This window comes from Scomber scombrus, chromosome 4, assembly GCF_963691925.1.
Source record: "Scomber scombrus chromosome 4, fScoSco1.1, whole genome shotgun sequence".
In the NCBI taxonomy this organism is placed as follows: Eukaryota; Metazoa; Chordata; class Actinopteri; order Scombriformes; family Scombridae; genus Scomber; species Scomber scombrus.
This window is the reverse complement of record NC_084973.1, coordinates 29997754-30015127: the sequence shown is the minus strand read 5'-3', so window position 1 is coordinate 30015127 and position 17374 is coordinate 29997754. Positions and strand designations below refer to the sequence as shown.

Sequence of the window (17374 nt, the reverse complement as noted above, 5' to 3'; positions counted from 1 at the left end):
GGGCCTTTTCTGACATTTAAAAAAAAAACAAAAAAAACCTCCAAAAATATTCAGCTCTGTGTTACTTCCTGCTGCGCCTCCATGTGTTTCGCTGTCATTTCCTTCGAGCTATTTATTGCAGAGTTTGGATGAAATCTGAAGCCTTGAAATACTGTAATGATCTTTAAGTTTGAAGCAACCAATCGAATGCTTGAATGTGTTTAACCTTCGTGTCCTCCACAAATTGACCCCGTCTGTTTTGACTGTTCCTTCTTTCCTCCCTTCCTTCCGTCTGTCAATCTTCCCTCCCTCCTTCTCTCTTTCTTTCCTTCCTCTCTCTTTCCTCCCTTCCTTCTGTCCTTCCTTCCTCCCTCCTTTTTTCTTTCCTTCCTTCCTTCCTCTCTTCCTTCTTTCCTCCCTCCCTCCTTCTCTTTCTTTCCTCCCCCCTAGCTTCCCTCCTTCCTCTTTTCCTTTCTCCCTCCCTCCTTCTCTTTCTTTCCTCCCTCCTTTCTTCCTTCCTTCCTCCCTCCTTTCCTCCCTTCCTTCCTTCGTCCTTTCCTTCCTTCTTCCTCCCTTCCTTCCTCCCTCCTTTCCTTCCTTCTTCCTCCCTTCCTTCCTTCCTCCCTCCTTTCCTTCCTTCTTCCTCTTTTCCTTCCTTCTTCCCCCCTTCCTTCCTTCCTCCCTCTTTTCCTTCCTTCCTTCCTCCTTTTTCTCCCTCTTTTCCTTCCTTCTTCCTCCCTTCCTTCCTCCCTCTTTTCCTTCCTTCTTCCATCCTTCCTCCCTCCCTCCCTCCCTTCTTCCTCCCTCCCTTCCTTCCTTCTTCAGCCCTTCCTTCCTTCTTCCTCCTTCCCTTCCTTCCTTCCTTCTTCCGCCCTTCCTTCCTTCCTTGACTCGAGGACAACAGGAGACTTAAACAGGAACAACGGATTTCCCATTTTTAGATCTAATCCTGAGTCTTAGCAGCTTTGATTGATGCAGACCTCTTGCAGTAACTTACCATGGCTGCGTACTGGGCCTGAGCCTGAGCTTGAGCAACCTGCTGCTGGTACATCGGCTGCATCATCATCTGTTGCTGCTGCTGCTGCTGCTGCTGCTGGAGCAACGCCTGTTGCTGCTGCTGCTGCTGCTGCTGCTGCTGGAGCAAAGCCTGTTGCTGCTGCATCTGAATGGACTGCTGCAAAGCTTGTTGGTACTGGAGGAGGAAAGAGAGGAGGAGGTTGTAAAAAAGAGAGGAAGTTACAACATTGGATATTTTTAGAAACTAGCAGTGAACTCTAACATTGATGGCAAGATGAGCAATTCAGAAAATCCTTACATACTGTTCAGGGTTAAATTTGACTCATTTTTATATTTAAGAGCTGGAAAAAAAATCCAATACTAATTTCCTCTAGATGGACTTTACTTAAAGTGACACTGAATATACGAAAATGGAAATAAAACGTAAGAAAATGTCCGAAATTTTAAAAAAATCACCATTCAAAACATCTTGCTGTATTCTTCATATTCTATAAAATGTTCTCCTGGATCATAAAATAGTGATTTTAAATGTCTTTTTTTCCCCCCATAAATAAATAGAATACACTCTTCATTAATGACTGATGGGAAATGTATGAATGTGAATTGGTGTAGAGATTAATTATCAGAATATATAATTATTCAGTCAGAATATGAGCAGTATGTAAAGGGTTAAAAAGCAGTATCAGGTTTGTTAAAATGTACGTTTTGTATTTTTGTTGGTTTTATATCATTTGAAATGACATTTGCACCAAAAGTAAGACTGAATGATCCTGAAAATGTCAAATGGTGTAACCACAAAAGAATGATAAATATTAAATATTTTATCACCTACAGTGTATTTAAGTGGACTTATACTAATAATGACTTCATTTAAAATAATGTAAATGTTTCCTGATCTCCATGGTTACCAGCTTAAATGTAATATTTAGAACAATTGTATTCCATTACCTTTATTTAATATAAAAGTTATAATGTAAGATCATGCCAAACTAGTTGATATGGTGTTTTATTGAGAATTTACTGTTTTTAAGCAAGTTGAATTATTTGTAACAAAGTTTTTATGGTTACACCACTTAGACATTTTTGCCATAATCCTCTAATATATTCTCTCAAAATGGATTAAAAGCAGACATTTGATGCTGGGTCCACAAAAAAAGAATGTGTGCAAGTTATTCATACGTTTATTTTCACATTTTAACCCCTTTCAATTTGACTAACCCATCATTAACCCGTATGCATTGTGAGTGTGGAGGACATACCTGGAGGTATTGGAGTTGCTGTGCATTAGCGTGTTGTTGCTGCACTGCTTGTTGATGGTGGTGATGTTGTTGTTGTTGCTGTTGCAGCTGCTGCAGACGCAGATCACCGGGCTGCAGCTGCTGCAGGACTCGATGCTGCTGACTGCTAGGCTGCGGCTGAATGGCTGGCTGCGCTGCGCTTGGGGTGGGAGCTGTGTGGAAAGATTGAGATGCAATTAAGGGACGTAATCTAACAGAGATTGAGTATTTAGACATATTACAAATAGTATCAATACATCCTGATTTAATATGACATTTTTCTCCCTGTTAAAACTACTTAAACCCTCCTGTTGTCCTCGAGTCAAGAAGGAGGAAGGAGGAAGGAAAGGAGGAAGGAAGGGAGAGAGGAAAGGAAAGAAGGAAGGGAGGAAGGAAAGGAGGAAGGGAGGGAGGACAGAGGAAAGAAGGAAGGATGGAAGGTAGGAGGGAGGGAGGAAAGAAGGAAGGAGGAGGGGAGGAGAGGGAGAAGGAAAAGAGGAAGGGAGGAAGGAAAAGGGAGGAAGTACGGCGGAAAGAAGGAAGGAAGGAAGGTAGGAGGGGGGAAAGGAAAGAAGGAAGGGGAGGAAGGACGGAGGAAGGAAGGAAGGAAGGAAGGAAGGTAGGAGGGGGGAAAGGAGAAAAAGGGAAGGGAGGAAGGAAGGGAAGGACAGAGGATAGAAGGAAGGGGGAAGGTAGGGGGGAAAGAAAGAGAAAAGGAGGGAGGGAGGAAAGGAAGGAAAGAAAGAAGGAGGGAAGAAAAGGGGATGGAGGAAGGAAAGAAGGAAGGGAGGAAAGAGAGAAGGAGGGAGGGAGGAAAGAAGGAACAGTCAAAACAGACAGGGTCAATTTGACCCGGGAGGACGACACGAAGGATAAGAGTCTTTCTGAGAAACACGAATGCTGCGAAAAATGCTTATTTTAAAAAACCTAGATTATGCAAAATGTGACATTCATCCCCACTAGATGTCGCACTAGAGAACCAGCAGGTCAGACCAAAACAAATGCATGCATCATTTATTAATGATCGCTATGGTAACCACATACAGGTGTATCTTTGGATACTTCAGGTGCATCAGTGTGTTTCTTCAGTCTTGTGATTGGCTGATTGCTTTGGTAGACTTTGGTTATAATCATAAATATTAATCATGGAGCAGAGTAGTTATCACACATGCTGCAGAACTTTCCAAAAATAACTATGAATAAATAATAATAAATATATGTATGGTAACCCTTTACATACTGTTCATATTCTAACTCATAATTAGTCTCTACACCAATTCACATTCATAAATCCCCCATCAGTCATTAATTAATGTTTGATTAATCCTTAATAAAGAGTGTATTCTGTTTATTTATGGTGGGAAAAAAGACATTTAAAATCACTATATTATGGTCCAGAAGAACATTTTATAGAATATGAATATAAAAATGAATTTTCTAATAAAAACAAGCCAAATTTGGACATTTGCATACAGAAAAATGTGTATCAGCTGCACACAAAATTAAAAAAAAAATATGTGTTTTAATTCCATTTTTTGTATATTTGGGGTCACATTAGGAAAAGTCCTCCTATTAGAAATAAGTATTGGATGTTTTCACAGCTCTCAAATGTAATAAAATGCTTCATTCTTTCCCTCTTTCCTTCCTATCATTCTTGTCCTTCCTTCCTTCCTACCCTCTTTTTAATGGTCCGACCCACATGAGATCATATGTATGTATGTGGCCCTTGAATAAAAATGAGTTTGACCCCTCTGCACTAAAGTATTCCATCTTATACATAAACACATATTCTATTATTAGCTCTTCTGTTTTTAACTTTCTGTGTTCAGATGAGAAGACACAAGTCACTGTCAGACATTCATGCATCACCAAAGATAAAATAATATATCAGTCTGGCTGATGTTTAACAGACCTTTCTGTCCGTTGCTGACGGGTGCTGCTGAAGGAACGGTCATTTTGACAGGCGTGACCGTGTTAGCGATGGGCAGGACGTTGCTGTTTGCTGCCTTTGGCCGCTGTCTGGGAGCTATCGATGTCTCAGTCGGACCCACAGAGTCTGTTATCCTGAGAGAGAAAGGAGAAAAAGAAAGAAGTTTAGGTTTTCCTTCACTAATAAACACAGTGAGTGTTCACATTGAAATTTAACCCTCCTGTTGTCTTCAAGTCAAGGAAGGAAGGAAGGAAAGGAGGAAGAAGGAAGGAAAGGAGGAAGAAGGAAGGAAAGGAGGAAGGAAGGGAGGAAGAAGGAAGGAAAGGAAGAAGCAAGGGAGGAAAGAAAGAAGGGAGGGAGGAAGGGAGGAAAGGAAAGGAGGAAGGACGGAGGAAAGAAGGAAGGAGGGAGGGAGTGAGAAAGGAAGGACAGAAGGAGGGACGGAGGGAGGGAGAAAGGAAAAGAGGAAGGGAGGAAGGAAGGAAGGAAAGAAGGACAGAGGAAAGGAGGAAGGGAGGAAGGAAGGACAGAAGGAAGAAAGGGGGATGGAGGGAGGACAGAGGGAAGGAAGGAAAAAGAGAGGAAGGAAAGAAAGAGAGAAGAGGGAGGGAGGAAGGACAGAAAGAAGGAAGGAAGGAAGGAAGGGAGGGAGGAAAGAAGGAAGGAGTGAGGGAGGGAGGGAGAAAGGAAAAGAGGAAGGAAGGAAAGAAGGACAGAGGAAAGGAGGAAGGGAGGAAGGAAGGACAGAAGGAAGAAAGGGGGGTGGAGGGAGGACAGAAGGAAGGAAGGAAAGAGAGAGGAAGGAAAGAAAGAGAGAAGGAGGGAGGGAGGGAGGGAGGGAGGGACGAAGGAACAGTCAAAACAGACGGGGTCAATTTGACCCGGGAGGACGACACGAAGGTTAAGAGATGATTACAAATAAATACATATATATGCAAGGCATTTTTTATGTATGTCTGCACAGTTTCATAATAATTACTATGCACATGAACAGTAATGTTTCTACTGTCTTTGCACTGAATGTAACATCCTGTCGTCTAACGTGCTCTGCTTTTATTCAGTTTGTAAATCATTAAGAAAGCAGCTCTCCGAGTGAGTCTTTATAGTGAGTCGTACCTTGCTTTCGTCATACTCTTCCTCGCGGCGACCTCGCTGGCCGTTAGAGGCTCTGGTAGTGATGTAGGGATGGGAGAGCTCTGGAGAGAGCAAGAGAAAAACACCAAAATCAGAGTTTAAAAAAAAGAAAGGATGCAAACTTTAAACTAAAGCTGCACGATATGGAGAAATGATTGTATCTCCATGAAGCCAATGCAATATAATTTCACACTTGTTTGACATTTTAAAGTGAAGCAACAATTAAAATTAAGTATTCTTCAACAAAATCACACAACATTAATAAAAACAGACCGATAACTGTCTTAAGCTGCACTGAAATAAAAAAACAAACATTTTTTCTGCATCATCTAATTTGCAACAAATGCTTTAACAATATTTTAAATGATGCAAACAGTGAAAATTAAGTCTTTGGCTGCATTTAAATAAATATAAATGTATTTTGCTGTAACATCTGATTTGACACAGTGCTTCACTTACTGTAAACAACATTTAACTTTACTGTAAACTCTTGATATCGTCCATATCGTTGCTTTTTACTATATCAATATCTTGCCCGTTCATATCTAGATATAGATACCCTAACGCTTTATCCTTCAGCCCTACTTTAAGCAAACACAAACTGCCTTGTTCTTGTGACTTACAAAGAGATTTGACACTGGACAATCCTTTCCAGTTAACTTGAAGGCAAAGTAGGACACTTGGTAAATGTCTGGTCTCTTCTCCTGGTCGGGTTCGAGCATATATCCTGTTAAAAAGAGAAAGAGAAGTTATTTATCCTTCCTGTCGTCCTCCCGGGTCAAATTGACCCCGTCTGTTTTGACTGTTCCTTCTTTCCTCCCTTCCTTCCTCCTCTCTTTCTTTCCTTCCTCTCTCTTTACTCCCTTCCTTCTTTCATTCCTCCATCCCCCTTTTCTTCCTTCCTTCTGACCTTCCTCCCTCCTTCTTTCCTTCCTCCCTTCCGTCTTTCCGTCTGTCCTTCCTCCCTCCCTCATTCTTCCTTCCTTCCTTCTTTCCTCCTACCTTCCTTTCCTTCCTTCCTTCCTTCTTCCTACCTTCCTCTTTTCCTTTCTCCCTCCCTCCCTCCCTCCCTCCCTCCTACCTCCCTTCCTTCTGTTCTTTCCTCCCTCCCTCCCTCCTACCTTCCTTCCTTCCTTATTTCCTCCTTTCCTTCCTTCCTCCTTCCCTTCCTTCCTCCTTCCCTCCCTTCCTTCCTTCCTTCCTTCTTCCCTCCCTCCCTCCCTCCCTTCCTTCCTCCTCCCTTCCTCCCTTAACTCGAGGACAACAGGAGGGTTAAATACAAGTTCCTCATATATAAGTGGCTGCATCTTTCCTATTTGGCCACTTGGGGGAGCTGTTGTTCAATAAATGCAGAAAAGGGGAAGCTCCAGCATGAGATGCATGAAGGGAAGTGAAGTAACCTGAAAGCAAACAAGGCTGTAATAACTCTGACAGTCCGTGACTGGTTCAAACAGGCTCAGGTTGTGTAAATGCACAAAGCAAAAAGACAGTTATTGATCAATCTGTGGGTGAGCAGAGCAGAGCAGAGCAGAGCAGGAGCACAGTCAAAATGATACTTTAAAAACTATGTGTGTGTGTGTGTGTGTAAATTATAATGTAGATAATGATAGAAGATATTTAAGTAGAGTTAAAAGAAGAGATATAATAAATCTTCTGTGCTGCCTTCTGTCCATTTGTTTTAGTAGCTGTGCTTTGACGCAGTTGGACAGACAGTGAAAGCTTCAGTTTGGCCAAATATGTGTCTACAATTCATAAAAAGTGATTTACACACTCAAAAAGGTCAAAAAAACAAAACTTTCCACTCCAAACACGCCTTTTCTACAGTCTTTCAAAACAGTATAAGCTGAAAATACTGCAGAAAAAAATCATGAAAACAGTCAGACAGAAATCTAAAGTCAAGTCAAATACTCCCAAATCATTCAAAGACGTATTCTGACTTCTTTAAATCAACTATTAGACGTCAGACTTACTGATTAAACAGTGCAACTTGAAGGAGAATTTGGAGTTATCTGGAACGATAAAGGTTCCGTCACATATGGCGACTTGACTCTCCCCAAATGGAAGAGCGAAAAAACACAGCTTGTACAACAAGCATCCGAGTGCCTGTGGAAGAAAAACAAAAAGAGTCCAGTTAATAAAAAACACACACAAACTGCATTCAGTAACTTTCAGAGTTGGTATTGTTTGGTTTCATATCTGCGAAAAAAGCATTTAAAAACATCAGATACTGCTCATATTCAAAGGTCTGCAATACCTTTAATATACCACAATATATACTAGTGTCTTATATTTTTCTATCTTTTAAAAAGCCAGTCATTATATGCTTTCTTAACATCTTAAATATTTGCTTTCCGACATTGATTCTGCTGCAAAAAGTGAGCAAAACTTTAAAAAGATCATCTCCACACATGTTTAAAAAGACTCATAATGTCTCTTACTTCACTGTAAAGTCCATATAATCACACTTGTATAAGCAGGCCTGTCACAATAATTATCGACTTATCGTACATTAATGTAACTATCTACATCATCATGTCTATATATGGACATGACCTCGATGGGGTTTTTATTGACTTCAGTATTGCCGCACTTCACATTAGCAGCTAAGAGGCTATTCATGGCACATTTGGCTAAGTGAGTAGTGTCCTCCATTCTTCACTGTGGACGTCCTGAGTGGAGATTGCAGAAGAATTATGGGTTAATAACTCTTCTCTATTATATTATCATTATATCAGTGGTATAAAATGATCTTTAAATGACAATAATATCATTTATCGTGATTATTTCTAAGACAATATATCGTCAAACTAAAGTAGTTATCATGACAGGTCTGATCATGATGGCAAGGCGTCTTTTAGTTCGAGCTTTTACAGAAACATACACTTCAAATTCTCACTTTGCATCATTAAAATTAGTCCACTGGTTTGTTTTTCGCTGGATGTCAAAGTATCTTAAGGTCTTAAAACCTGCAACATGAACCATAACATCACTGGTTTGAGTTTTTTACCTTTTTTGGATATTTCTCTAAATGATTTCCTGTCATGTCTCGACTATCGTCTGTAATAATAACGGCTAAAAAAGCACAAAAATACTAATTATCCAGGTTTATTTGCCACTAATAGCCAATACTGCCAATCCCTATTATCATTATATCAGTGGTATAAAATGATCTTCTAATGACAATAATATAATTTATCACGATTATTTCTGAGACAATAAGTTTCATCCTGGGCCATGATTGGCTCAAAACTAGTTGTGATGTCATAAGTCACATTTAAACTCAGATTTAAGGTGGACTCAAAGAAACGTTCCTCCTTAAGCAGACTGACTGTGAAAACAAACTTTGCACATACATCATTCTGCACAGAGAAGCTCAAACTTTTAACTGAAATAAGACAAAAAAACCTTTTTGGAGAGAAAGGAGCGACTTTAAACTGTGTTAATCAAAGTTACTTTTAAAGAATAACATGTGTAAGTACTTATCAGGAGTAAAACATCATCAAACTCTGCTTATCTTTTGAGGAAAAACATAAAATACAGAACTCTCTCAACTACTTTTGACGAAATGAGACTGACTATGACTCAAAAAATTATCTGATTAAATACACGAGTAAGCAAAACTATAAATATGACCGAGCATTCAATCTCAACTTGTGATGATTGACAGTTTTTAAAAAATAAAGAACGATAAGCACATTTTATCTTAAGTAAAGACGTTCGAAACGCAGCGCTGGTAATATTTAACCCTCCTGTTGTCCTCGTGTTAAGGAAGGAAGGGAGGAAGAAGGAAGGAAGGGAGGAAGAAGGAAGGAAGAAGGAGGAAGGAAGGAAGGAGGGAAGGAAGGGAGGAAGAAGGAAGGAAGGAAAGGAGGGAGGAAGGAAGGAGGGAATGAAAGGGAGGGAGGAAAGGAAGGAGGGAAGGAAGGGAGGAAGAAGGAATGAAGGGAGGAAGAAGGAAGGAAGGAAGGGAGGAAGAAGGGAGGAAGGAAGGAGGGAAGGAAGGGAGCGAGGAAAGGAAGGGAGGAAGAAGGGAGGAAGGAAGGAGGAAAGGAAGGGAGTGAGGAAAGGAAGGAAGGAAGTGAGGAAGGAAGGAATGATGGAGGAAATAAGGAAGGAAGGAAGGAAGGAAGGGAGGGAGAAAGGAAAAGAGGAAAGGAGGAAGGAAGGAAAGAAGGAAGGGGGGAAGGTAGGGGTTAGGAAAGAGAGAAGGAGAGAGGGAGGGAGGAAAGGAAGGAAGGAAGGAAGGAATAACACAGGAGGAAGATCCAAACTAACTAGAACTAACTAGCTGATTAGTTTTGACCTATAATATAGTGTTTAAAAAGTGTTTTAAGGTGGTATTATGTGCGGTTCTCATGTTACTAATAGGAGGAAACAGGGTGCTTAACATGAAGTCCTTTAATTTCCCCCCAATGAGAAACACACACAAGACTGCTTAGCAAAGAATTAAAGCTCCTAATGTCACTGCTGCTTTAAAAACTTAAAGGCCTGGAGTCGAGTCTCCCGGCGATACGACTGTCCAAACAAATCTATATGCAAAAAATAATATATTCAATTGGTGCTATATTTGGCTCCGTCGTCCCCTTTTATTTTTTTATTTTTGCTGATGATGCCGTTTGAGATGAAAGAGACTTTAGAATCAGCCGAAGCATTTAGGGAATCTTTCCTCTTTGCTTAGTTTCCCCCCGTCTGAAGAAGAAGAAAGATTCTTTCACAGTTCTTCCACCACCGAACGAGCTTTAATCCAGTCTGATACTTAAAAAAAAAAAAAACTTCTAATCTGAGTCAGGCAGTATTTCCGCCACACAAGAATAACTCTGTGTGTGTGTGTGTGTGTGTGTGTGTGTGTGTGTGTGTGTGTGTGTGAGGTGCAATGTATTAAAGAAAAAAAAGGAGAGATAAAGACTTTAAAAATGCATGGCTAAGCATAGAACAGGAAGTGAGAATGCATGAGGGGGGGGTTAATAGGAAGTTGGTGCTTGTTGTGCGATCAACAGTAGTCGGCCTGTTTATAGCTTCTGTCTGTTCATCTGAAACTATAAAGATAAAAATATTAATTCATCCACAGTAGCAGGTGTATGAAAGTCAACAAGAACATATTTAACCTTTTACATACTGTCTCTAAACCACTTCACAGTCATTAATCCCCCTTTTTTTTTTTTTTTAAATAAACACAGGTCAAACTTGCACATTTGCATATATAAAAATATATATATAATTGCTTTTATTTAGGCATTTCACAGTATTAACTCATCATTAGTTTTGGAGTATAAACATCTGTGTTTAAAAATGAGTAGCTACTGGTGCATTAAAATAAACCAGTCTTTAATAGATAAGTGTTTTTCCCAGCATGACACCCCCCAACATAGACCAACTTTTACACCGGTTTTTACAAGAAACGGGTTTGACCTGCAACAAACGTCCCTTGCCGGACTGGAACCAGGAGCGTTGCGGGTATATAAGTGCTGTAAGCAGCTACGAGAGCAACACACCTTTACATTTTAGGACAGGAAGTATGCAAACATAATTGAGTGGTGGGAGACTTTAAGCATTTTTGAAATGATAATTGAATTGAATTGAATTTAACTGAATTTTTAGTCTTTATTCCTATTTATCAAAAGTTATTTAGATTAGAGGTGCAAAAGTACCTCACTGCTGCAAGGTGAATATATAAGTCCTATATTTTGCATTAAATGTGTTTAAAAGTCTTAAAAATATTAATAATTAGTGTCTATACCAATTCATATTCATAAATTCCCAAATAATAAATGTTTGATTAATCTTTTGGGAGAAAAAAGACACTTACAATCACTATTTTACAGCGCATATAGAATATGATGTGTTCATGTTTGAATGCTGATTATTGATTTTTTTAAATAAACAGGTCAAATTTGTACATTTGCATATTTAAAAATGTGAATCAGCTGCACAAAAATATAAAAAATTATGCTTTTTATTTCCATTTTTCTATATTTGGGGTCACATTAGGAAAAGTCCTGCTAAAATAAATGTGTATAAGGTGTTTTTAAAGCTACCAAATGTAAAAAAAAAAGTGGGTTAAAAACATGCACAGCATCAATGTACAGCTCTAAGAAAGGTGCAAAAAATTGAGGTTAACAGTAGCAGATTTCTGGATGGTTTCTGAAGAGGTAGCAAAATTTTATTCATATCATTTTTCATTAACTTTAACATGAATATTACATGAAATCCTTGCAGAGATTTCCTCCACTGTTACAGCGTGTGTGTCCTAAATTAATACAGTTCATTATTACTCATGTTTGTTCTGTATATTTGTGCATGTTAGGTTTTAATCTTCTTCTTTGGGTCTGGATTCAAAAACAGCAGGAACACTTTTATATGCACGAGGTGTCTCATCAAGCAAGCCACATCTTTATCTCTCTCTGTGTGTGTGCTGCTCGCTGGTTTAACTCCCTTTGGGTTTTTTTTAGTGCATCAATTTACACCATCCTTCAAAAAATGGCTGCAGTCCAAAGCTCCTTATTCCTCCCTCTCTCTCTCCCTCTTTCTCTCTTTCTCTCTGTATCACACCTTCAAAAATCAGCCGAGGCCCATTTCACACTGGAGCTTATCAAGGTCCTCAAACTGGGCCTAATTATCTCAAATGGAGGGAGGAAGGATGGATGGATAGAAGAGGACAAGGCAAAGCAGAGAGGGGAGAAGAGGAGGAGGAGGAGGAGGAGAAGGAGTCTTGGCTTTGTTGTTTGGGGAATAAATGTTGCTTAATGTTTTATGAGGGAAAAACATTGTTGGAAAGCCGGTGGAGGCAAATAGCTCAGAGCGAGGAAGGAGAGAGAGAGAGAGAGAGAGAGAGAGAGAGAGAGAGGGAGAGGGAGAGAGAGAGAGAGAGAGAGAGAGAGAGAGAGAGAGAGAGAGAGAGAGAGAGAGAGAGAGACAGAGAGAGGGAGAGAGAGGGAGAGAGAGAGGGAGAGAGAGAGAGAGAGAGAGAGAGAGAGAGAGAGAGAGAGAACCTGTCGGGGCAGAGTGACACCCAGGACAATTCCAGCCCTGCAGGGTGCATAACACAAACACACACAAATCTGTCTTTCTATCCTTGTGGGGACACTCGTTGACATAATGCATTACCTAGCCCCTATTTAACCCTCACATACCGTTCATATTTTGCATTTTTTGCATATTTTGCATGTTTATACCAAATGTTGAACCACAGATGTGTTTAGAAAGCATCAATAGTTGATCTGACTGATCTATAAATGTGTGATTAAACCTTGATTAATGTTTCAGAGAGCAGAGAGAGTGTATTTTTTTAGCTTTTACACCACTAAACATCTCCTATCACACAATATCATGTCCTATTTTACCTAAGACGTGATAATATAACATGGTAATAATGATTTAAATGTCTCTTTTTGGTAGTTTTGGGTCTCTTTAGTCACTCCATCTCTACGTTACCATGGCAACTAGATGGCAGCTGTTACTCAAACTAACTGTAGGTTGATTTTAGTCATTTTTCTCTTCAGTTTTTAGGTTTCTTTAGTCAATTTAAGTCTCTTTTTAATCATTTTTATGTCTCTTTTTGGTGGTTAAATGTTATTTTATGTAAAGTGAAAATGAGCAGAACTTTATGGAGCTGTGGGGTTTATTGTATAACCATTAGAGCCATCAGTCTTCACTGCTACATCATAAAAAGAAATCCTCATAACTACTATCTTATTAAAGCTATTAACTATTAATTTCACTGAAACACATGTCAATAGATACGGAGATAATCTGAGCCAAAAACAGTCTCAATGGACAAAAATTTGAAGCAAAATATGACATTTTAGAAGTTTTAAAGTTATAAAAGTCTTCAAATTTTTTTTACAGCTGTCAAATTTAAACTGAACAGTATGTTAAGGGTTAAATGCCTAAACTCAATCTTTATCTTAACCTTTAAACCAAGTATTAACCCCTTGAATTCCCCTTTTAAAGGTTAACTAAAATAGGATCCCTTAAAGAGACACACACACACACACACACACACACACACACACACAGAGTAGGAGCGTACCCATATATCAGCCTTAGTGGTGATGGCCTTCCCTGCGTACAAGTTAATCATCTCCGGCGCTCGATATGACAGCGTCGTGTACCTGTGAGTTACGACAACAGAACAACGATCAATAACAGGTCAAAGGTCAACATGACTGAGCAGCAGCAGAGGGAAGTTACTAAGTTCATGGACGACAGTTATCTATTTAAAACATGAGATTTTTAGCTCATTTAATGATATTTTATACTTAACCAACACATGTAAAATGGAAATATTGCATTTTTTCACAGCAGTAGATACTTATAATGATATTTAAATACAATAAAATGATGATTACACAACAAAAGCATAAAAAAAAACATTTGTTCCATTCGACAATGCTTATGTCATTTTATAAAAAATACCTTTTTAATAGTTTTAATGACTGTATTCGTCTTCTCATCTCTATTTTATGTTTTTAACTGTATTTGTTTTGTTTACTGCTTTATAATCTGATGTTTTATAGTATTAATTGCTTGTTGTACTTTTTTCACAGCTATGAATTTTTCCTCTTTTTATGTTTTATTTGATTTTATATAAAAGCATTTTGTAACACAGATTTGAAAAGTGCGACATAAATAATAGTTAAAAGTTAAGTAATTGATGTCTCTGTTTTATTGAAAAGCCTTTTTAATTTATTTTATGATATTTTATGTAATGTTCTTCTTAATGCTGCTTATTTATGATGGAAAAGTCTTCTTAATAGTTTTCCTGACTGTATTCTATTTCATTTTTGTATTTTTAATTCTATATTTTATCTTTATTTCATGGTTTTGACTCTAGTTGGTTTTGACTGTTTTATAATCTTGATTACCTTACTTGTACTTTTATCACAACTATCAATTTTTGCTCTTTTTAAGTTTTACTTGATTTTATGAAAAAGCATTTTGTAGCACTGATTTGAAAAGTGCTACATAAATAATAGTTTTAAGTAATTAATTTGTCTGTTTTATTGCAAAGCCTTTACACTTTATGTTCCTCTTAATGCTTCTTATTTAACATGTGATGGAAGGTCTTCTTAATAGTTTTACTGACTGCATTCCTCATCATTTTAGTGTATTTAATTCTATATATTATATCTCTTTATTTCATGGTTTTGACAATGATCTGATGTTTTATATCAATTTTGCTCTTTCTATGTTTTAGTTGATTTCATGTAAAATCTCTTTATAACAGTGTTATGAAAAGCGCTCCATAAATAAATAAAGTTATGAGTAATTGTTTGTTTTATTGTAAAACATCTGCACTTTATAAGTTATGATATTTTTATCTTAATGCAACTTATTTCTTTGAATTATTATTTTTGTATTCTGCTTTTTAAATCTTGTGTTAAATGCTGCAGCCTTCTTTTCCAATGGGCTTAACACCTCGTTAAATAAAGGTTAAATAAATAATAATAATAAAAGTTAAATAGCTCCACATCGACCAGCTACAACATTAAAAAGCTGCTAACATGTTAACACACCATTTATAATAATAATAAACTAAAAAAGGGGGAATTTTGATACTGAATACTTCTACTTTTAGTAGTTTAAAGTATATATATTGTGCTACTTCTTCTGCAGTATTTACTTAAGTTACATTTTGATTGCATGATGGAATATTTCCATGGTTTTATTACATTTATTACATTATGATATCTCAGTGTAACAAAGAAGCACAACATCTTATTTAGTTTTCCATTTTAATCAAAGTCATTCTGATAAGAGTCTAGCAGCTGTTTCTTTTTTGGAGTGATTCCAGCCGAGTTATAAAAAGTTATGTATCGAGTCTGTCTGAATGTGAATGAGTCACTGCAGCTCAGACGCTCGTTTGTTTCTGTGTCACCAAGACGGAAAGTTTACACAAGTCGTATACTGTCGATAAGAGCAGCACGCTGTGGTTTATTGCAGCTGTAACTGTGGTAAAGTTCACAGGTCTGATCTACTGACCGGACTACTGTGATTTGGTGCTGTGTAAATATAATTTTAATAATAGACTGAGCTGTTCATTTAAATGCATTAATATTTAACCTTCCTGTCGTCCTCCCGGGTCAAATTAACCCCGTCTGTTTTGACTGTTACTTCTTTCCTCCCTTCCTTCCTTCCTTCCGTCTGTCCTTCATTCCTCCTTCTCTCTTTCTTTCCTTCCTCTCTCTTTCCTCCCTTCCTTCTTTCCTTCCTTCTTCCTTCTCTTTCTTTCCTTCCTCCCTCCTTCCTTCTTTCCTTCCCTCGTTCCTTCCTTCCTCCCTCCCTTCTTTCCTCCCTCCCTCCTTCTCTTTCTTTCCTCCCCATTACCTTCCTTCTTTCCTCCCTTCCTCTTTTCCTTTCTCCCTCCTACCTTCCTTCCTTCCTCCTCTCCTTCCTTCCTTTCTTCTTTCCTTCCTCCCTCCCTCCTTTCCTTCTTTCTTCCTCCCTTACTTCCTTCTTCCTCCCTCCCTCCTTTCCTTCCTTCTTTCCTCCCTCCCTCCTTCTCTTTCTTTCCTCCCCATTACCTTCCTTCCTCCCTCCCTCCCTCTTTTCCTTTCTCCCTCCTACCTTCTTTCCTTCCTCCTCTCCTTCCTTCCTCCCTCCCTCCCTCCCTCCCTTCCTTCCTTCTTCCTCCCTCCCTCCCTTCCTCCCTCCTTTCCTTCCTTCTTTCCTCCCTTCCTCCCCCCTTTCCTTCCTTCCTCCCTCCCTCCTTTCCTTCCTTCATCCCTCCCTCCTTTCCTTCTTTCTTCCTCCCTTCCTTCCTCCTTTCCTTCCTTCTTCCTCCCTTCCTTCCTTCCTTGACTCGAGGACAACAGGAGGATTAATGTAAAGTGGTGATATCTTTACATTTAGAGCCACAGAGGCAGTAAAGACATGAAACTCCACTTTACATAAATGGGAGGAGGCGTAACTCCGGTCCTCATATCTCCAAAAACATCTGAAAGCAAATTTTCTAAATATGCATCATTTGAATAACTGCTTTAGTAACTAGTTTGAAGCCTGGACATTTACAACATTTGATTTTCATTTGAAGTCCTGAAATGTAAAGTGGAGCCAGATTATGAGTTTTGAGGAACAAACTGAGCTGAATCTGCTTCCAGAAGGACTCGGAATCTCGATCTGGACGATTAAATAAACAAACCTGACTTACAGTCGGTTGCATGCAAACACTTAATTTGACAGCACTTTGGAAATATGTCAAAATTAGTTTAGAGAGAAGTATTTATCCAGACTAAAAGTGGTATTAATTCAGTGTGAATGTAACAGCTTGATTTGTTGGTTTTAGCCTTTTTGACCAAATATTCCCAAAAACTGACTAAATTAGACTAACAATGGTGATGGCTTTGTTTGAGACAGTTTTTATATACGGGTCAGTGATAAATAAGAGTTAAAAAGATGATTAATTCAAAAATATCTTTAAAAATATTTTTAAAAGCAGCATCAGGTTTGTTAAAATGTACATTTAGTATTTTTGTTGGTTTTATGTCTTTTGAAATGACATTTGCACCATTTTTTAACCAAAAGTAAGACTGAATGCTCCTGAAAATGTCAAATGGTGTAACCACAAAAGAATGATAAACATTACATATTTTATCACCTACAGTGTATTTAAGTGGACTTATACTAATAATTACTGCATTTAAAACAATGTAAATGTTTCCTGATCTCCATGGTTACCAGATTAAATGTAATATTTAGAACAATTGTATTCCATTACCTTTATTTAATATAAAAGTTATAATATAAGATCATGCCAAACTAGTTGATATGGTGTTTTATTGAGAATTTACTGTTTTTAAATCAAGTTGAATTATTTGTAACAAACTTTTTATGGTTACACCACTTAGACATTTTTACCATAATCCTCTAATATATTCTCTCAAAATGGATTAAAAGCAGAAATTTGATGCTGGGTCCACAAAAAAAGAATGTGTGCAAGTTATTCATACGTTTATTTTCACATTTTAACACCTTTAAATTTGACTAAACCACATGGACACAAAAAAAACAAAAACATCACTGACCCACATAACAACAG

The 17374-nt window shown here is 38.1% G+C and overlaps 1 protein-coding gene across 1 annotated transcript in view; it reads right to left on the bottom strand.

Moving 5' to 3' along the window:
- The window catches only part of bmp2k (BMP2 inducible kinase), a gene marked incomplete at its 5' end in the record, with an annotated part of 87688 nt that overhangs the window by 20166 nt on the left and 50148 nt on the right, over positions 1–17374 (bottom strand). The window contains 7 exon segments of the mRNA XM_062416766.1: positions 977–1171; positions 2256–2446; positions 4186–4337; positions 5320–5399; positions 5961–6064; positions 7308–7440; positions 13367–13448. Of these exon segments, the coding sequence (XP_062272750.1) occupies positions 977–1171; positions 2256–2446; positions 4186–4337; positions 5320–5399; positions 5961–6064; positions 7308–7440; positions 13367–13448 (937 nt within the window).